This window comes from Bos indicus, chromosome 10, assembly GCF_029378745.1.
Source record: "Bos indicus isolate NIAB-ARS_2022 breed Sahiwal x Tharparkar chromosome 10, NIAB-ARS_B.indTharparkar_mat_pri_1.0, whole genome shotgun sequence".
NCBI classification, from domain to species: domain Eukaryota; kingdom Metazoa; phylum Chordata; class Mammalia; order Artiodactyla; family Bovidae; genus Bos; species Bos indicus.
In genome coordinates this window covers 57,574,557-57,597,411 of record NC_091769.1, presented here as the reverse complement: position 1 = coordinate 57,597,411, position 22,855 = coordinate 57,574,557, and the positions used below count along the sequence as shown (strand labels likewise).

Below are 22,855 nucleotides of genomic sequence, written 5' to 3'. Positions count from 1 at the left end.
GACAGTAAGAGTAGGGATGATTTGTTTGACAATCATATTGCTTATAATGATTTTCCTGTTGGCTTTAGACAAATGATCTCAAAAGATAATTTTTCTAAGGGACACATAAGATGCCAAAATTATAATTCATCTTAAACCTAAAATATTAAAATTTTATATTCTTCTATAGAACTATGATGGTTCTAAAACATGGCCTAACTGGGAGGTAAATACTGACGTTATATCAAACAGAGGTAAATTCAAATACTGAGTAACTGCAGGCAAGTTAAAATAATAATTCTCTCAGAAATTTCTGAGAAAGAAAAAGATTCTTTGGCATACCTTGCTATGGTGAAGTGAAAGTGAAAGTCGCTCAGTCGTGTCCAACTCTTTGCAACCCCATGGATTATATATGGAATTCTCCAAGCCAGAATACCAGAGTGGGTAGCTTTTCCCTTCTCCAGGGGATCTTCCCAACCCAGGGATGGAACCCAGGTCTCCTGCCTTGTTGGCAGATTCTTTACCAGCTGAGCCACAAGGGAAGCCCCTTGTTAGGGTAGGAATTATCAAATTAAATTTCAGTAATTATTTAACCTTCAAAAGCAAACCTCATTGAAATGAGGTTATATACAACATAACTGATGGCCAAAGTAAAAAAATTCATGTAAAGATCTGAAAACAAATTAACCTTTAATAACTCTCACAACTGCAAAAGTAAAACATGCACTGCAGAATCTGATTTTACTGTTTTCACAAAGAAGACAGCAGGATGTAATTAGGACAGTCCTGGGCAAGTTGAGACATGTCACTCAATTTCTTTATGTAAATACTGATAATGGTAAGTGTTAGGGGAGAAAGGTACTTTTCCCCTTTACTTGGGTTGGGTCTCTGTACATAGGAGGAGAGCAAGACTTCACCTTATCTTCCCACCAAGGAACATACTGGAGAGAAATGACTGATTTCTATATTCACCCATTTTATGAATTCTTCCACAAGGCTGGTAGGATGGGTAACATGACTGGTTTGGTTTTGGTAGTCATTAGGCTATTTCCAGTCGAAATGGAGTAACAGGGACTTGATTTACCTACACGCCTAAACCACGACAAAATACAAACAACTGTTTCCAGACATTGGACAACAGACAGTGCAAGACAGTGATCTCTGAGAGAAAAATAAACAGATGAGTCCTACAACTGCTCAGCTTTAATGCCTGGAGAAAGTTTCCAGGCTGAAGAAAGGAGAGAGTTTCCAAGAGAGAGGAGAAGCAGACACAACCCAGCAGTCTCCCTGAGTAAAGGACAAAAGAACTAAGGGAAAGGGAGGTTAAGTGGATAGAGTCACAGGGCAGAGTATCAGATAAAGGAGAGTAGGGTGCAGAAGGCGAGCTCAAGAGAGAGGAGTAAAGAAAAAATATAATAAAACTATAAAATTCAGCAAATATATATATTCAGCAAGAGTGAACCCTAAAATAACGTATAGACTTTTGATGATGATGTATCAATGTAGATTCACTGACTAACAAATGAACCACCATGTCATGGGGTATCCATAGTTGAAGAAGTTGTGCATGTGTGGGTAACAGTGTAGATATGGCACTTTGTGCTCATAGTTTTGCTGAGAATCTAAAAGTCCTTTCTAAAGAAAGTTTTTAATTAAAAAAACATTTCCCTTTTATACAATTCCAGGAAAATATTCTCTTTTTGCTTTCTGCAGATTTAAAAAATAAAAATCAATAATGAAAATAATCTATTCACTTATCCCAAAATTATACTTAAGAAGTTTCCTTTAGGAAACATAAATTATAGAAAAAAAATAATTGAAAGCAACGTCACAAGCAAGAAAGAAAATGATCAAAGCTCAGGTGAGTTTTTACCTCCCAGGACCAAAAAAAAAGGACATTCTGTACAAACTTAATATAATTTATGTTTTATATAGAAGGACTGATGCTGAAGCTGAAGCTCCAATACTCTGGCCATCTGATGCGAAGAGCTGACACATTAGAAAAGACCCTGATGCTGGGAAAGACTGAAGGCAGGAGGAGAAGGGGACGACAGAGGACAAGATGATTGAGTGGCATCACCGACTCACGGGACATGTGTTTGAGGAAGCTCCGGGAGATGGTGAAGGACAGGGAAGCCTGGTGTGCTACAGTCCATGGGGTCGCAAAGAGTCGGACACTACTGAGTGACTAAACAACAACATGTTTTATATTAAGCACTTTAATGTCTGATGGGTATGGATATACTTAAAAGTGTTCAGGGCCTGAAAAGTAAGTGTGAGTTACTGAAAGAAGAGAGAAATATTACTCCTGCAACAATTATTTGCTATTTAACTTGTATTACAGGTAAAAAAAAACTGTTGTGTGACTGAGGGAAGCACAGCTCTTATAAAAACTGACATACTCAAAGTCTACTGACAACAATCTTGTTTCTCATACCTGTAATCTCTGGTGCTGCATTTCTTGGACAAAATTCCCCTGGACTAGACTAGTGAATATCTATATTCAATTCTGTATTTTGGGAATATGCCAGAATAAGAGTCCATAATGAGCAGTACAGCACAGTATATTGTATAATGCTGGTTTTCAGCATTCTATATATACAGCAGTCTTGGAAATATCAATCTAGTGCCAGTCAGATTTGTTTATAAAAGAACCTGTCTACAGGAAATAACTGAAAGAACAGTTAATTTCTTTCACTTATAAACTGAAGGCTGCCGGTCACCTTTCTCTGGTCTGTAACTGTGGAGCCATGATGCAGTTATAACACTAATATTTACAATGTCATAACAACAGCTGACATTTCCTAAGCTCTTACTATGTGCCAGATACCATGATGATTATTTTATCTTATTTAATCTTCGCAATACCGAGAATATATCACACTGTTTTACCTCCCAAAATAGGCAGAGTATATATGGAATAGTCATTCATATATAACCACTGTTGTTAATTCATCAAATCCAAGATGTCATTAATTTTAAGACATACAACTATTTCATCATTCATGAACAGAAAAATCCACCAATTTAACTACAGTGGGCCATCAAAGTGAAAGAAACAAATTTATTTCGGACTTCAAAGATGTCAAATATAGAAAATGTGTTAAGATCAACCAAATATGGTAACCCTAAAATTATAAGTTTAATCAGAATGTGATTCAAATGCAATATTTCTTAATAGACTTGAAAACAAAGTGAGCTAACTAAGTGAATGCTTTTCAGCCTCTTTTGAAAAGAAACCCAATCTTAGAAAATGAAATCATTTATCCAACAAACTTCTTAATGGAATAGGGAAAAAAGAGAACTATAGCTGCAGGTGTTCATATGAACTGCATTCATACTTTATGCTTACACATTTTTAGTCAAAATATGTAAACTACTCAAAGTAAAAATGCCTTCATCAAAGTGTGCATTTAACAGGGATTGGTTAAAGTAAATCTATATTGTAATAAAAGGGTGAAATAAGACTGAATATTTATAGTGTTGTGGTTAAGATAATGATTAACAGACAATCTGAATCCCCATTCTGCTGCTAATAATGCAGCCCAAGGGAACCTAATTTGTCTCTCTAAACTTAACCTTTCTGAAAAATGGAGCTAATACCAATTTCATAACATCACTGATTTTATGAGGTAATGATATGTGTTGAACAACACAGTGCCTGGCATACAGTAAGCAGTATTATATAATACACAGCCTTACTGCTCCTTAATAAGCCAAAATATCTTGATAGAAATTTTCAATAGTTTTAGAATCTTGTGGTTTTGAATCCCAGGCACACATTGAACAAACTGGAAAACTTTAAAAACAAAGTATAAGACAAAACAAACAAACAAAATAAAAACAGAAACAAAACTTGAACACATCCAAGACTAGATATTATATTCGCATAAAAGCTCCCTATGTAATTCTAATGTGCAACAGGGACTGAAAATCACTGCTCTAGTTGAAAACTTGAGGCTAAGTAAAGGGAGAAAATGAGGATATTAGGCAAGGTAGGATATAGGGAAAGCAGAGGTGACATTAGAAAAGCAAGGGACCTGCTTTACACTGGAATTATGTTTTTCAGTTGTAGCTGTGAATTTGCATGTATCAATGTATAACATGTAACTGGGTAGAACTGGTTCTCAGACTGGAGTCTGTGGACATTCTGAGGATCTGAAACTCTCTCTCCAAATTTAACACATGATTTATTTTCAATGAAAATCTCAAAAAAAAAAAAAAAAGCATAAACCTAGTCTGGAACATTGTGGACAATGATAATCAAGGACTGCTTTCTTATTTCAATGTTATATTCATATGTACAATTATGACTTACATTGACAGTTTTGCTGGTGTTTAAACAGCATGACTTGAATAGCTCTTGGCTGGTAAGAAGAGAGGTGGACTTAATATAGTCCACAAAACAGTGACCTGGGGTACCAACAAAAGTTGACAGTGAGTCAAATGGGACAAGCAAATATCAAGCCATAGTATCGTAGGCATGTTCAACTCAAAAGGACTTGGCCCATAACACCAAGCATGATAGTCACATTTTGACCAATAGCTTTTTAATACATCACAATGACAAAGTTTAGTGGTTCTGTAATTTTATCCACATTTATTATTTTTTTAAAAATATTTTAATTTTATTGGAGTATAGTTGATTTACAATGTTGTGTTAGTTTTAAGTGTACAGCAAAGTGATTCAGTTATACATATACATATACTCATTCTTTAGATTCTTTTCTCTTTAGGTTATCACAGAATATTGGGTAGAGTTCCCTGTGCTATACAGTAGGCTCTTGTTGGTTATCTATCTTATATACAGCAGTGTGCATGTGTTCATCCCCAGCTCCTGATTTATCCCTTTCCCCTATGCTTCCCCTCTAGTAACCATAAGTTGTTTTTGCTATCTGTTAAGTCTGCTTCTGTTTTGTAAGTACATTCATTTGTATCTTTTTAAAACTGGATTCCATATATGAGTGATATCATATATTTGTCTTTCTCCTGTTTGACTTCCTTCACTTGGTATGATAATCTCTATGTTGCTGAAAATGGCATCACTTCATTTTTTATGACTAAGTGGTATTCCATTGTGTATGTACCACATCTTCTTTCTTTATCCATTCCTCTGTTGATGGACATTTAGGTTGCTTCCATGTCTTGGCTATCATAAAAAGTGCTGCAATTAACATCAGGGTACATGTATCTTTTCAGATTATGGTTTTCTCCAGATATATGCCCAGGAGTGGGATTGCTAGATCATACAGTAGCTCTGTCTTAATTTTTTAAGGAACCTCCATACTGTTCTCCATAGTGGTTATACTAATTTACTTTCTCACCTGCAGTGTAGGAGAGTTCCCTTTTCTCCATATTCTCTCCAGCATTTATTTTTGTAGACTTTTTGATGATGGCCTGAATTTAGCTTTTTCAAAATTATTTTGGTTTTACAGTTGCATGAAGTCTAAGAAATATGAAAATAAATATGGAGTTCATTTTTCTACATTGAAATTAAAAAATTATGTCAGCTGGTCCAAAAAAACTTCTTTAACTAGTTGTGGGGAGTCCTGGAGGAAAAACTAAATAAATGGATTAAAATCTCAGCTCCATTATATAAGGAAGAGGCTTTCAACTTTTTATGAACTCTTGAATATCTCTTTTTCTCTCTCAGATATTATCTTGAAGTTGGCAAAAAGTCTTATTTGGCACACCTATCAGAATGGCTACTGTCAAAAAGACAACAAATAAAACAAGTGTTGGCAAGGATGTGGAGAAAAGGGGACCCTCATGCACTGCTGGTAGGAAAGTAAATTGGTACAGCCACTATGGAAAACAGTATGGAAATTCCTCAAAAGATTAAAAATATCATCCACCAATTCAACTCCTGGGTATTTATTGAAAGAAAACAAAAACACCAATTGGAAAAAATACATGCATCCCTATGTTCACTGCACCATTATTACAATAGCCAAAACATGGAAGCGATCCAAATGCCCAGCAAAACATGAATGGATAAACAAGATATGACTTATTTATACAATGCAATATTACTCACCCACAAAAAAGAATGAAATTCTGTCACTGCAACAACATGGATGGACCTAGAAGGGTATCACGCTAAGTGAAATAAATGAGACAGAGAAAGACAAATACTGTATAATTTCACTCACATATGGAATCTAAAAAACAAATGAACGAATAAACAAACACAACAAAACAGAATCATAGATAAGGAGAACAAACAGGTGGTTGCCTAAGTGGAAGCGGATGGGGGAAGAAAAGAAAGAGGTCATGGGTATAAAATGAACAGTGTAAGCAAGACAGCTGGTAACTATGCAATATCTTTGAAAGGGTGACATATCATAACTAGACTTATTATGGTGATTATTTTGAAAGGTATAGAAATACCAAATCACTGTGCAACAGGAACTAACATAATGTTGGATGTCAACTGTACTTCAAAAACAGAAAAACTAACTTACTCACAGAAAAAGAGATCATTGTGGTTATCAGAGGCAAGGGGTGGGTGAAGGGGAAAATGGATGAAAGCAGTCAAAAGGTACAAACTTCCAGTTAGAAGACAAATAAATACTGAGGATATAAGGTACAACATGATAAAACCAAGCCAAACTCAATTACTAAAGTAATTTTCCTCATCTGCATCTAAAAGTCCACCTCAATGTAAAATTTATACAGATTTTAATATCGTGGGCCTTCTATTTTTAGAATTCATCATCTTATTAATAATTGCATGAAAGTCAATATATCACATTTTATTTACATTATAATTTTTCTGAGTCAGGAGTACTTTCTTATAGTTTACCTCAATTATTTTCACAAATTCTCTCAGGTGAAAGACTAAAGAAATATCAAAAAAAAAAAAATCTAGAAAAGGTTATATAATCTTCCAAAAATACATAGAAAATTTTTAGACTTGATATATCTTAGTCCCATTTCAATATTTAGGTCCCTAGCCAATATGCTACTGATCAAATATAGGCCTTACTACCAATTTTCTTGTTTTTTTGTTTCAGCAACTCTTTTTCACTTGTTTTTAACAACTGAAATAGAGTTGGCCCAGATGAGGTCTCTGAGTCATCTTACAGATTTAGAAATTGGTTAAATGCATTGTTTTAAGCCATGAAGTTGCAGAAATTTCTTACAGCAGAAACAGGACTCTAAAACAAGTATTATCTTAGGAGTTTGCAGAAAATGTATATTCCTAGGTCCTACTCCCAGAGATTCTGACTCAGGAGTCTGCATGTTTAATAAGAAAGCTTTATGCCTCTGATGCAGGTGACACACTTTGAGAAACAGCACTTTAGATCATACATGAAAATACAGACCTCACAGGTAAAAAGAATCACATCTAAGTTTTTTTTTTTTTTCCACATGTAAGTTTTAATGGGGAAAATATTCAATATGTATTTATTTAGTGAAATGAGACATTTCTTAGCTTGAAAAGAGAAAAATATATATAAAGGAAAATACTGGCAGATTAAAATGTATAAAATCAAAGTATTTCTTAAAGAAAAAGTAGAAGGGAACATATTTCTATACTATATGGTTGACAAAGTGTTCCTACATATATTAAATTATTCCATATGCTATTTTAATTAAACTTGCTATTTTCAAATTTGAAAAGAAGAATTCACATAAGTAAACACAGACCAGAATGTTTAATCTCTCTAGAGAGGATATTTAATCAAAGAAATACCAATATAAATCACAGTGAAAAGCCATGTTTTATCTACTATAATAGTAAAGTTAAAAGTATTTTCAAAAATTACTATGGAAAAAGGTTTGAGTGATGTTATGTCAACATGATGGAATATCCTATGGCCATTAAAATAATTATATTGTTTATAAAAAGGCATAAAAAATTCATTAAGTTAAACAGCAATACACACAATTTTATATTTACTTTTTTCAATAATGTATAAACTTAATTAAAGATTATCTGAAACAATAAAATATAAAAAATTAAAATAATCTCTCCAAAGTTTGCTAAAATAAGCTTTCTAAAACTCCTGGAGATTTTTAAACACTGCATTTCACTTCTAAAATTAAAACAAAATTACAAAGAAAAAACATGATTTCATAAAAGAAAAGACACTTAATAACAAAAAACTGACAGTCATGATCACAGAAAAGGAGTCTCTCTTGAGAATGGCTGCCATCTTTGTCATGGACAAATGAAAAAAAACTTACATTACACTAGCACAGGTCTGAGGACCAAACTTCAGGAACCACCACCACTATCCTGAAAATGATTTGACTTCAGGCCCTGTGTGAGTAATAACCAAGAACCCAACTATCATTCTCCAGAGGTCCCTCCCCTCTCCTTCTCCACTGCTCCCACTTCAGTCAGCCTGAGAAGCTTATCTATCATTTGAAGGAGCAATGATGGGGAAATAGAGACCACAACGTTCCACAAAAGTGGAAAACTGCCAATCCATTAAAAAAGGTGGTGGGGGTGGGGAGACTGCAATGGATCAGAAGTCAATGAGAATGATAGCTTGCCAAAAATAAAATGAGATAATGTAATAGCACCAAGAAAGAATACCCACCGATTCCTTCAGTGATTCAACAAGTTGAAGCAAGCAGACAATGTCAGCCTTGTAACCATTTGTTTGTTCAAGTGGATTCATTCACTGACCTCTGCACAAGTGTGGAGAGATCAATTATTTTGAATAGAAGTTATAGTTTAGTTGTAAATGGCTATTATAAAGATATCACCTTGCTATATTAGGTCGGTAAGATGAAAAACAACAGTTTTTCTATTTTTTTCTTTAGTTTCATATCGCTGTAGTTCCCCCTCAAATGTGTAACTCTGCCAAGGCAGTATCCTTTGATAAAGATAATGATCAAGCAGTGGGATTTAATGCTAATATAATGCTTTTAATTAAAGTTTTATTGGATAACTGTGGTCATTACCATCAACTTGAATCACCCAAGTATAGGATACTTCTAGAACCAGATTAAACTGGTTTTAGTTCAGTGAACAGATTCACAACTATCGTCAATTGAGCATAACTATTATTTATTGTTAGATTATTCTAAAATCCTATGTTTAGAAGATAAACTTGCCAACTGGCTTTAAATCCATATTTAACTTAGATCTTTCACCTAAATTTTTTGATAGCTAAATAACAGATCTGACACCAACCTTTACACTTATAATAGATCTTGAAATTGATAGATCTCTCGATAAAACAGAAAACAAATGAAAACAAAATTTCAGTAACTTGCAAAAAGTATGAAAAATGCTATACTAGAAGCCAGAAGATCTGGATTCCAATTCCAGCTTTCTCATGAACTAGTTACAAGACTTCAGGAAAGGTCAATTAAACTCTGTGACCCTCAACAAACTTACTTGTAAAATGAAGGAATGAGAAACAAGATGCCCCTTCCAATTTAAATAATATTTAATTCTACATGTGTTGATTTTTGAAATTATAAAATACTACCATCCCATTTACTGTAAGTACCACTTTGGCCACAAGCACAGACTGATCCTGGTACGTATAGCCTACCACAAACTAAAAATAATCATGGGGGTTCTGGTCAAAGTACAAAACTTGTTTCCAACTACAGCTGTTTTTGCTTTTTGTGACTTGAAATCTTAGAATGATCTATGCCTCCTCCCTTTCTCCTGTCTCCAACAAGTCCTCATTGGTAAAGTCTGACTGCTTCTACTAACAACCTCCCATATCTCATCTCTCAGCATTCTCAGTTTGGTCAGAGCATTGGATTCATAAAGGTGACCAATGAGAGATGAGGTGAAGAGGGATGCTATCTCACTTTTTTAAACCTCTTTAGTCATTACTGTCCTGTGTGCATCCAATGTTCTGGCCCACCTGATCTGATTCTCTCACAGGGCCACCTTGAGATATCTTACCCCTTCTTTATTCCATTGAATAACTAGAATTCCTTGTTTCCAGCACTCCCCTCCTCACAAATCTCATAGCCCCATCTCAATCTTTTTAATCTTTCTCTCCAACTATGCCAGTATTCTTAAAGTCACACCATGGAAAAACTTTGTGGAAAGGTGATTCATCCTTTGTGTATTATTTAAGGAGAGCAGTCCAACTCTCTAACACTCACTGCTTTTCCATTCTTGATACCTCAGTAATTTTTCAATGATTCCCCCAAATCAGAGTTAGCGACTCAAAAATCACTTCAACCAACTTTTTAAAAACTGCATTTTAAAGGGTCAAATCTCACCATTCACATTCTTTGGAAGATTTAAATGTTTTTCTTCATAAAGAATTTTCTAGGGCTTCCCTGGTGGTTCAGTGGTTAAGAATCTGCCTTGCAATGCAGGGGACCAGTTTGATCCCTGATCCCTGATCCAGGAAGATCCCACATGCTGCAGGGCAACTAAGCCCATGTGCCACAACTACTGAGCCTGTGCTCTAAAGCCCGGGAGCTGCAACTACTGAGTCCGTGCAGCTAGACCCCATGCTCCCCAACGAGAGAAGCTACCAGAATGAGAAGCCTGTGCACCACAACTAGAGAGTAGCCCCCACTCGCCACTACTAGCAAAAGCCCACGTGCAGCAAAGAAGACCCAGGGCACCCCAAAATTATAAATAATTTAAATATTAAAAATTTCTCTATTAAATTAATTCAAAATTAAATTTGTTACTCTTGTGTATGAGTTTTTAAAATTACATTTTCTAATGACCTACACATTTACGAAGTTAAAAATTTAACTTTACCACGTGATCAAAGTTCTAAAAATTAAGAGAATAGGGTAAAAAATAACGTGATGAGCTCTAGTTCAGCTTAATACACAATTCTTAATTAGGTCATATCCAAGCTCATCTGGTCCTATTATACCCTCCCATGATGCTTTATTGTTTTTAGGAGACAAGCCTGTTGTATCTTATGCTTTTCCTTCCTAAATTTTAGCCCGCACACACACACACACACACAAATAAATCACTATTTACCTCTCTTCTCTAACCCACTAAGGTCCATGAGAAGAAGGATCATCTCTCTTACAGTTGCCCAGCATAGTACTTGGCATGAACAAGCTCGCAAACACTACTAAAATAATGAATGGTTAATATTCCATCACATTTTGTTTTCTCCCTATTTCAGCTTACTTCCAGTTAAAGTGATAAAGGCTTGTTGTTTCCCTGTCCAGATAATTATCTTGAATTTGATATTTTGCACTGAAATAGTTTTTTGTGAGTTTTTTAAATGCCCTTATCTATATGATTTTCTTAAATGGGACAAGGAAATATCTGTTTAAAATTTTTTTTTAATTGCATTAGGTAGACACTAAATCTCTAGGCCAGGGCAAAAACATTTAATTTAAAAAAATAAAAAGGAGAGAGAGCACTTTCTGAGTTCTAATTTCCATATCTGTTATTGGAATTTCTAGGTCTCAACAGTCTTTTAAGGAATAACAGAATTCTTCATACCAACCTATTGACTGCTTATGTGATGAGTTGAGGGCAACTTAAGCTCTAGAAAGAAAACTAAATTTTAAGCAATTTAAATATTGGCTCAAAGGTAAGAGTGGAAAATGAAGTCTCTATGTGTCAAAAAATTCAAGTGAAACCCAGCTCGTCTCCTGAAAGCAACGGCAGAATCAGCTGCTGTTCTGCCTTCAAGCAGAGGACAGTCCTGTGGAGTACATTCAGGTAAAGCTAATTCAGGGTGATGCTTGATAAATAACAGGAGTATATTTCAGTGCTATGGGAATGGTTAGGTGGGAACTCAATCTTAGATATCAGAGAAAGCTCCCAGAAGTCTTAATATTTAAAACGAAACAATTAGAACCTGTCAGCGTCATTGACAAAATTTACTAGTGTCCATTTGTTTTGCCTCCTTAAGTTCAGGTTACCAGGATTGTGCTTTTTGCCATACACCACAGATACATGGACACAAACAGAGCTATATAGATTTTATTCATTTCTTTCTTAGTTGCACTGATCTTATTTTCTAATTTCTCTGTTCTCTGTGTAAATCATTAAGCCTAATTCGCTACTGTTTCAGGGCCTGAAAATACTAAAGTAGAAAATATTGTCCTTTCGACTGTCTTTTGTGGGAATATTTCTGATCATACGGGTGTTATCGCTCCACACCACATGCAGAAAGAAGCAGGGGAGGAAAAGCTGAGAAAACACTGCCACAAAAGGAAACAAAGTCCTTTCTCCCAAAACCACAAGTTCTAGATTTAGCTCTACACTCAAAAGATGACCCTGTGCTAAAAAAGCAACCATCTACTATTCTAGTGCTGTTTTGTTTTGTTCCAGCTTTACTAAACTCAGATAACTGGCACATAGCTTTCCAAAATTATCCTCAAGCTTAACCTAATTTAGTCTTTCTTACATTTTTACCTCATGGGAATATGGTTATAACATAGGCTGGTCCCCAAAAATACACTATGTCCTTTCAATCTCCTTCCCTCTACCACATGCATGACTCCTTCTAAGCACCCTCAACATTTGTATTTTCCACTGATTGTTGGTATGTGTGAATCCTAAAACTCCAGCAGAAATAAAAAGTGGATGTAGAATTGTTTTTAATTAAGAGTTGAAAACTTGAGCACATACACTAAGATCAGTTCTGCTCAGTTCTCTAGAACAAAGATGGAACTAGGTACCATCCACTGCAGTGGGTCTGTCATCTCTCGCACAGAGCAATTTCTGGAAGAGCATTCTGGTGAAAGTCTAAGGCCAAAGGAGGTGTCTTTGAGATTTCCTGTAATCTCAACCTACAACTCAGAGATGATATGTAGGTCCTCAGATCTAGATATTACACATTCTCGGCCTGGTCCTTTTGACTAGATTCTCTATCAGAAGCTCATCCAGAATAGAGAAGTCAGCACAGGAATGTGGGGTCCTCCCCAGAACAAATCCATCTGCAAGAGTACGAATGTATGGCGTTTATGTTAGAACATTTCCCCTCTCCTCAAAAAGTGACAAAACAGCACTGCACACTCACTACTTAATACTTTGCTTCCATTCATATCCTGAAGTTCTTATCCAATCTGTTTTAAACCTCAATTCTCTAAAATTAATGCTTTTATTCTCTGACTAAAACCAAATTATGTCTAATAAGATTTCTTAAGAGAATTTATGAACCTTTGGCTATTTTCCACAGAATTATCTATGTATATACATAGATGCATTTTTTCTAGCAAGAGGGTTGATATTTTTCATCAGATTTTCAAAAGGGTCAGTACCCAAAATATAAAACAAGGACATAGAGCAATCTTTTTATTCTTTTTCTATGTGGATATTTTCAGAAAAAATGATTTAAGGTAAACAAACACACCAATGCAATGCAGTCAGGTAAAACCAGGAAATGTATTTCTAAAAAGGTTCTCCTACCCTTTTTGTTAGATGTAAAATAATTTCTGGATCCAATGCAGAAGCCACTTAGGTAGTACCATTGAATGCACTGACAGTGAAAAAAATGGAGTAAACCAGTAAAAGATTGTCTTTTCTTTACATTTGCTGGTTCTCTAATTTTCAATAAGCTAAACTTTATCTTCAGCTGAATTGAAAGACTAAATATGTTTATGTAAGAATCACAAAATCTTAGCACTTGATTAAAATATGAAAACCAGGACGGGAACCAGATTGAACCTCTCTCCCAAAATAACATAAAATTATCACTACCCAAAGCAATGAAAATAATGTGATCAGTTGAAAAAGAACCTGAAATTTTGTGTACTTATTAAAATGACAAAAGACCATTTTCTGAACATTTTGGCTTGGAATTTTGAGTTTTTACATTTTAGCCCCTATATCACCAGATTTTTATTCTGTAAGTTCTTATATTTCAAAACAGTTACATTCATCATGTATGTGATAAAATTTAACTTCTGGTTTCCAGACAGCTGACTTGTCCCTTGTCATTAATGAGTGGTAAGTACAAGGTCATCCTTATCACAACCTAGTTGAGGAATTTAAAAGAAAAGTCAGAAACAAGTTACTTCCCAGTAAACAAATCCCTGGTGAATTTACCAGCTCTAGTCAGTCAGCCCAGCACTGGTGGGAACTTTTATGCATACATACACACACACACCCCTCAAAAATAACACTGTATCAAATAAATTTTTTTCTGCCTCCTTGACTTCATTTATTTTCCCATTTACTCATTGTTTCCTTGCCATTATTGACCATTATCTTTCTTCAGAGGTTTAGTCACATACTTCCCTATCAGCCTTGCCCTATCTTCTTCTATTTTGTTTGTTTTTCTGGCCATGCCAAGCAAGGCATGTGGGATCTTAGTTCCGCAATCAGGGATTGAACTCACTCGGCCTTAAGTGGGGGCACTGGAAGCTCGGAGTCTTAACCACTGGACTACCAGGAAGTCCAGCTCTGCCCTTTCTTCTGCCCAAATCCCCAAGTTTTGAAGACTTTCTGGGTCATAAAGTATCTTAGAAGATTGAGATTCTGCATAAAAGTATATCTGAATATGTGAAACTTAGAAGAAAAATATAAAAAATTATATTTATAGTATACTTAAAATTCTCATCAGAATTTAAAAATGTAGAATAATTTTTAAAGAAAAGAGAATGGCTAATATTTAGCAATAAAATGTTACATAAATAACAGGGATTGCAAATAACTGGCAGAGTTTTCTTTTCATACTCTGGATAACAAGAAGCTTACAGCAAAATGCGAGGTACAGCTATATATGACTCTTAGGACCCAATTCTTTTTTCTACTCTATCTTGACTACCTCCTGTAATTTATAATTTTAATGTTCCTGTGCTTATCATAAACCTTATAATTCAAATCCTTTGATGTTCAGAAGTCTTTGAATGAGTAAAACTGAGACCAGCGAAGAAAACAAGGCAATATTTCCAGTTTATCAAGTAATAGCTTAATAACTCAGCCTCATCACAAAGAATTATATAATCAGATTCAAGTAATACTCCAAACAACTGTGTTTTTAAAACTTGGGTCTCTGATATTAGATACAATGGCATCTGAAGATTTTTTTAAAAAGATTATACTCTTGCAAAAGCAATACAGTTTACATAATAGCACTGCTGCTATATGAAAATGTCTGATCAAGAGTTATTAAGACAAAACTGACTCGCCTAGCTGACTATAATAATCAAATCTTTTCTGGGTTCAGAACAGGAGTAAGTGAATGGAATTTCTGCAAGGAAGAGTCAAAGAAATACTGCATATAGTGCTACAATACTTAGAGCATACATGTAGGAATCACACACTTGGGGATAATACTTGCTGTAGGAATTATTTTTTAAAAAAAGATTTCACAAAAGACCAAAAGAAAAAGAAATACTTGGGTTGTTACCCCTTCTTAACCTGAAATTCTAAATAAGAGAAATTTTTTGAAGAATTATAAATGAAATACTATTTACATATTCTATATTATTGCCTGGTGATTTAAAAGTTAAAAATATTTTATTTGAAATAAAATCTGTTACAGAAAACACTGCATCTGATAAATATGAGAATTTCTATTTGCTATCCTATCAAGTGGCTAAGACAAAAAAGAAATCACTACTTTTGAGAACTGAAGTATTTTTCTATTTACAAGTACAAACAAATAAAGTCAGAAAGATCTGACACAGAATAAGACAATTAAAATTCTATCGTCAAATAACAGATAAATTCAAAGAGCTGAAGTATGCTAGCAATGTCACCTTGACCAGATTTTAAAAAATCAGTTATTACCCTGAGATTCTGTTACTGAACAGGAACTCTCACATGTATAAGATGTATAAGAACCATCTTTAGGTGATGAGCCCAGAAATAAAATCTAGGATTCTGCCAAGACTATTCCTCCTACAACACAATGGCAAGGCTTTTGTGTGACACAGAAGCAGATCTAAATTTCTTGCCAACATCATGTTCTTTTTTTTTTTGCAGCATATGAATGAAATCATCCTTCTCTTGGAAAGTCTGTTAACTCTTAAGAAATAAACCAAGCAGATGGGGAACCAATACGAGGAACACTTTGGTTTCTGTGGTTGTATAATTAAAAAATAAAATGAGTAATTGATGAGAGTGATAGCTCAAAAAAGGGAAATAACTAGACTGAGTTCCATGGGATTAGAGCTATATTTGATGAGTTTGGGCCCATTTAACAACCCTCTGCCTCCCATCCCTGCCCACCTGCCCCCCCCCAGCTTCTCTTCTGCAAATGAGTGCTTTATATCATGAAGGCTAGCAAGTACAAAGTATATAATAGCTTTTTTTATTTTGCCATAATTTTTATAATGCCTATCAAGTTTTGGCTACATATAACAAACTGAAAAAAACTAAGAAATGCCAGATTTTTTTTAAGTTTAGCAATATGTAGGTTCACATAAAATACCTTTCTAAATATACATGTACCCGTAAAAATGGTCAGTAATGTGCACAAAAGCATGAAATATATTTTGAGTTCTTTTCAAGGAAAAAAGAGCCCTCTTGGCTTATCAAATAATGCTGACCCTCCCTAATTACAAGCACTTCTTGAAGAGAATAATGTCAAAACCAATCATATTCCAAAATATATCATTTGTAGAGATAAAATATAAAGCTCGCATATTAGCTTGGAATTTATATTATACTAATTTTACTCAGACATAAATTGCCTAGTGAATTAAAAAGGAGCCACTTACAGGTGAAAGTAGATAAACAAAAGAAAACTGTTTATAAATGGGTAATATGTTAATTAATATTCTGTTCTGCTTTAATTAATTTAAAAGAATCATTAGCTAAATCAACTATGTAAGATATAATTTCACAGTATTTGAAACTGCGTGAAGATTTCTGTTTAAGATATTTTAAAACTTGCCTGTAATTAGTTGGATAAACTGGTTTTTCCAGATCTCATAAAAGTAAACTGTAACCCATATTTTGTTTAATTATTACAAATACTGAATTGGTGAGGTTTAATTTAATAAGACTTTACTATATCTGCAGTATTAACTAAGTCAGATAAGGAATTATTACATTTAATTGAGGCTTACTTTAATTTTAAAAATAGTATCTTATACATTTCTAGTTTGTCTGCAAAATCCTTTATATTTTCAATTTTCTATATGGACATTTATTTAGTAGAACACACCACTGTCTGCATTTTGATTATACTACTATACTTTATCTGAACTGAGAAGAACTAGCCAACAGATCAAACAATTAAGAGCTTATACAATTTGAGGTTGCATCTTCAGAAATCCTTTATAGAAAGATTGAACATCAAAACTATGTCAAAATTCTCACTAAGCTAAATTCTGATAATCTCTTCAAATTCAGAAACAATGAATTTCAGTTAAAAATACGTAACTTCTATAAAATACATTCTCCTTAAGAGCTTCTATTTAAAAAAAACAAAAACAAAAACCTCCCGCACCCAAGTACAGTTAATACTTCTGTCTAAACCTCTTTCTCTTCCCAATTTTCTCGTTTTTGTCATATTTTCCCCCATTAAAGTAAGCACATTGTATTTTGGTTTCTTTTCTCCCTCATTGTTCAGATGAGCATTTTAATAATCTTTTAAGCCATGCTGTTCAAAGAAAACAGGCTATTTGAAGGTAAAGAAAATTCTCTAAGTTCAATGGTTTTCAACATGAGATCATTTTCCTAGACCTGTTTATTAAAAATCCACGCAAAGCAAACACTGCAACTGTAAACAGCTACTGAAAATTGGAAGTTTAAAAATAAAGCCGTTGAAAACACTTCATTACACACCTTCTCTGTGAAGCCCTTTGTTTCCACTGAAAACCATACTGGAATCCTTGTACAAAAGAAGTTGCCTTCTGGCTGTCAATAGCTATACAGTCAGTAACTGAGGGATCCAGATGTCTGCAGTGGTTAAAACAAATGTTCAGCCGTGGGTGCTGATTTCGCTTCGCTCTGTGTAAGGTTTTTCACAAAGGCAGCAGAGTAAGAGCGCACATAGCAACAGCACTCACAGCTGATTGGATGGAGGGTGTGCTCTGCCGCCCCTGCTCGTTGGGTCCACTACAGCTTCCCTTCTACTTGGCAGCGCTATCTTGTTGTCTTTGCTCTTCTTACCAACTCAGCTGTGTCTAGGCAACGTGAAAGGAAAGATTGGTGTGACGATAATGACAAAGTATTCTAGCATGAGTCCCTAAAATGTGCGTCTCTGGGTACTTTTAAAATGGAGAGAAATTCATAGGGCAAACATTCACTTCAGTCGGTGTTTCACATAAAACAGAGGACAAAGGGGTGGTGGAGGGAATCAATTTATTACTTCACATTTCAAGTAAATCAGGTTCTACCATGTGAAACCCTCTGTAAACAAAGAATACAAAAATTTAGGACAATCAGGATAAAGCATTAACCTCTGTCTACCCAGAACTATGAATTACTTTACAACAAACTTCACAAATTCCAAGAAAACCAAGATTAGTTAGTTAAAACAAGACAAGACCTAAAAATAGTCCTCCCTCAAATTTATGCAGTGTCTTTTAAGAGGGCAAGACAAACTGAGGTTAACAGGTTGCTTAGAAAAAATTGCTCAGTAAACTCTGACAATAAAAGATTTAACTAGGTATCTGCATTAAAATATCTCTTCTCATACAAACAATGACAACATAAAACAATGACACTGAGTCTGAATTAAATTTATTTTTCAGGAATTTTTTTCCCTCTAGGAAAAATGTTTGGGGGAGTCAATGCAGGTAGTAGCAGATAAACAGATATGAAGAATCAGAAAAATTTCTCATTTAGGAAATATTTCCCATGAACTTCACACAAACTAGGATAGTGTTTTTCAAACTTTTAAAGCAATGGAATCCTTTAAATCTGCATTCTTCCAATAAAATGCATTATTAGTGGTGGCATTAGGATTTCTATACAGGAGAGAGTAGGCAGAGGCAACAGCAGAAGCATACTATTTATTACTCAGATCTTTGTTTATGTGGAGTGTCTTGCGGATAGGGCAGAGAGGCTGATGGAAATGTTGGCACTATTAAAGCACCCCATGAGCACCATGAGGCTATTTTTAAATAAGAGGCTACAAACAACACTGCAGTTTCATATTAGTCCCAGAATCTACAAAATTCCTACCCTTGAAAAAGCTTTCAGGATCCCTGGAGTTCTACAGAATACAAGTAAGAGATATAACCTGTAAGAGTTAAACCTTATTACCTTAGTAGTATAAGGAAAGAACCCGATCGTTGGCTTAACAATTAGCCAGAAGGAGAGCTGCTAAGCCTTCTGAGAAATAACGAGAGAGATGTGTTTGGGAGCACAATAACCTCTGAGATAAGCGACTCAGAGAAAGAATGGCAGAGTAGAGAGAACAAGGATGTTGGAGTCAGGCTGACCAACTTGGGTTCAAAATATGAATCTGCCATTTAAAAACAGTAAGATCCTATACAAATTAGTAAACTACTCTGAACTTCAGTTTTCTTGTCTATAAAATGGAATTAATTCACAGGACTACTGTGAAGGCTAAAAGGTGCTCTTTGCTAGTCAGACTGCTTTTTTTGGTTACTAAGGGCTCTTAAGGTTCTTCAAAACTTAAGAGCCTTTGCAAATTCTATTCCTCATTTGCTTGGAGTGGTCTCCCACAATCCCTTCCACTGATAAGTCTCCCTTAAATTTCTCTTCCCCAGGGCAGCTTTCTGAACCTGGTCTCCGTCTCTCTATACTTTTTTCTTAGTCCTTAGCTCACAAAATGTTAAATAATTATTTGCAAAATGACTGGTTGGACATTCTCCTCCACCACACTGTAAGTGCTTTGAAGGGAGATACTACAACTATCTACATTATTGCTTACCTAGCACCATGACTGATTTATATTCCATATACTACTTTATTTGATTTCATAACCATGCAAAGTTAAATAGAGCAAGTTTAAATAAGAATATCAATTCCAAACATTTATTCAAGTCATACAACTAGAACCAAAGAAAATAGATTTAAAAAAAATTTTGGATAAATAATTGCATAATTCAAAATTAACTTCTTCCTATATCTTTGAAAAAAAGAATATATGATCTCTAAACTGTTTTAGAATACTTCCTTTCAGTTAAAATTCTTAAAATTTTTAATTAAAGGCTAATAATAGCCAGTTTCTATAATCTAAAACTATTAACATATTCAAAGAGAACTTATTAAAAATACTAAATTTAATCAGAAGCATGTAATTACAAGTGAATAAAATGAACTGGAAGAGACATGCCACCTTAAAAAGTAAAATGCAACCAAGAGATTTATTTAGCAAAATGCTTCCTCTGCTACCAGTTTTCAAAATGATAAATAAATTTCAAAATGGCACTTTATATAATTCTGAAGAATGGTTGCTTTTTCCCCTGGTTCATTGTGGTACACAATGCTATAAATAATCTCAACAGTCAACAAGTTAAAAATCTGAATAATATATCAATAAAATGCTATACTAAGTACTAGTCTCAGGTTCTCAATTCTCAACCCTCAACCAGGAAAAGAAACCCTTTTTGCCCAGTATGGTCATAATTGTGTTCTCCAAATGGGCCAGTTCAAGAAGTGTAAATTATCTATATTATACTAATCTAAGGAAATAAGTAGGAAGCAGATCTCCCATGAGTTTTTTTAAGCTACATATTCCAAATACAGAATGGAAAAATTTGAAATATTAACTGTTTCACATAATCCGAGTCCTCTGTTAGCAGAAACAATCGAACTATCTACTTTTAAGATGCCGTGCTTAGTCACTCAGTCCTGTCCTACTCTTTGTGACCCCAAGGACTGTAACCCGCCAGTCTCCTCTGTCTATGGGATTTTTCAGGCAAGAATACTAGAGTGGGTTACCATTTCCTCCTCCAGGGGATATTCCTGACCTAGGAATTGAACCTGCGTCTCATGTGTCTCCTGTATTGCAGGCAGATTCTTTACCCACTGAGCCATCGAGGAAGCTTTTTAAGATACCTTATCTTTTAAGATATCTTTTAAGATATCTCTCTTTAAGAGATAACCATGCTAGCTTGGATAGTTTTTAAACAAAAAAGATAAATTGCTAGAAGAAAAAAGAACCCTTCAAAGGTAATTACATAGCTACTATATATATCACAAGAGTCGGACACAACTTGGCGACTAAACCACCACCACCATCACTATATATGTAGGCCCATAGACCAGGCATAGTGCTAATTTCTTTACATGCCCATCTCCTCTGATAGTTACTATTCTCACAGATGAGAAAACTGCTTTATAACCTGCTCAAGTAGGCAAAACTAAGTGGGCAAAGCCAGGAAACAGGTATTCCTAAATCTGTGTGCTTTTAACAATTCCTTTCATAATTATATTTCCATAAGACAAATATGGCATCATATAAGAATAAACTTGAAATACAAAAATCTCAAGCTAACATTTTTCTATTTATTACTCATTCAATAACCACCACTACAGCCCCATTACACCTCAGAACTGTCATTGATGTTACTTACAAGACAGAAAAACAGGATTTGACTGCTAAACAGGGAGCCAGGCTATAGTTACATTAAGGACACAATAAAAGGTTCAATCTGTGAACTTCACTACTTCATAATCACAGATCACATACCTGATTCAGAGAAAGTAAAGGAGGTAGAAAAGAACATTGAACCAGGAACTACGGATCTGGGTTCTAGACTAAACTCCACCTTAAATACTTCTCTGAAATTATTCATTTCTAAATCAGAAATATTTTTTTTTTCTTCTTCTTTTGACTGCAATGTTGGTATGTTGTAAGGATCAAATGGGACAAGATACAATAATTTTGAAAAACAGCACAAATAGGATATTGTCATCACTGGTAGTCAGTCTTCTAGGGGTTAACAGTGTAAACATGTTTGCACAAAATACAACCTAATTACTGAAAAGATCCCTTAAAGCAGCAAGACATAATGGAGAAGAGCTAGCGTGTCTAGGGTTCAAGTTCTTTCCTCTTAAGAAGCTGTACTGTCAAATGATTTAAGCTATCTGAGTCTATTTCTTCATCTGTAAAGTGGCAGTAATAATTTCTCTAGAGTTATGAGCCATCTAGCCCAATACTTGGCTCTCAGTTCAGTTCAGTCACTGAGTCGTGTCTGACTCTTTGCAACCCCATGGACTGCAGCACGCCAGGCTCTCAAGCAATTTAAGTTTCCTCTTTTCTTTTGCAAACATCAGTTCTATAAATATGTTGCTAAACAGCAAATGTACATTCATACATACACACACACCAACAAATAAAAGGATAATACATTAGTAGTATCCCATATTAATATCAATAGGGATAAAATTTAAATCTTGACTATCACAGAAAGATTTTTATGACACTGACATTTTTAGTTTGTTAAATAATGTCACTTTAACAACACATTTCACAGTTCACTAACTCACTAACTTTGCAAGAAAGACTAAATAAAACTAAATTTTACAATTTAAGGAATTAAGAAAATTTATGACTTTTCTCATTAAATCCATATTTATTCAAAAATTATGCTGTTAGGTCAGTATTGGATAAATTAAGCCATAAAAGGCTACATTAATTTCCACTCACATGGAGATTTCCAGTGATCATTATTGCTGAAATGATTATCCAGTGATTTGTATTCATTATCGCATGGTACAAATAAGCCAAGTGACTATACAATCCAAACATATTGTGTTTTTAAGACCTAAAACACTTCATAAATTTGCAGTATTAAAAAGAACTTAAAGTTGAGCTGTAGAAGTTGCTTGTATATTTTTGAGATTAGTTGTTTGTCGGTTGCTTCATTTGCTATTATTTTCTCCCATTCTGAAGGCTGTCTTTTCACCTTGCTAATCTCAAAAATATACAAGCAACTCCTACAGCTCAACTCCAGAAAAATAAACGACCCAATCAAAAAATGGGCCAAAGAACTAAATAGACATTTCTCCAAAAAAGACATACAGATGGCTAACAAACACATGAAAAGATGCTCAACATCACTCATTATCAGAGAA

At 34.5% G+C, this 22,855-nt stretch overlaps 1 protein-coding gene across 18 annotated transcripts in view; it reads right to left on the bottom strand.

Moving 5' to 3' along the window:
- ATOSA (atos homolog A) overlaps nt 1–22,855 on the bottom strand; it is an 85,547-nt gene that overhangs the window by 40,882 nt on the left and 21,810 nt on the right. Inside the window, exon 2 of one of the 18 annotated variants that reach the window (XM_070797525.1) lies at nt 4,298–4,392. The exons of 16 other annotated variants lie outside the window; for them this stretch is intronic. In XM_070797525.1, the coding sequence (XP_070653626.1) occupies nt 4,298–4,328 (31 nt within the window). In that variant the 5' untranslated portion in view covers nt 4,329–4,392. Of the gene's footprint in view, nt 1–4,297; nt 4,393–17,644; nt 19,910–22,855 lie in introns of those variants that run through there. One more of the 18 variants, XM_019968818.2, reaches the window with a different exon arrangement.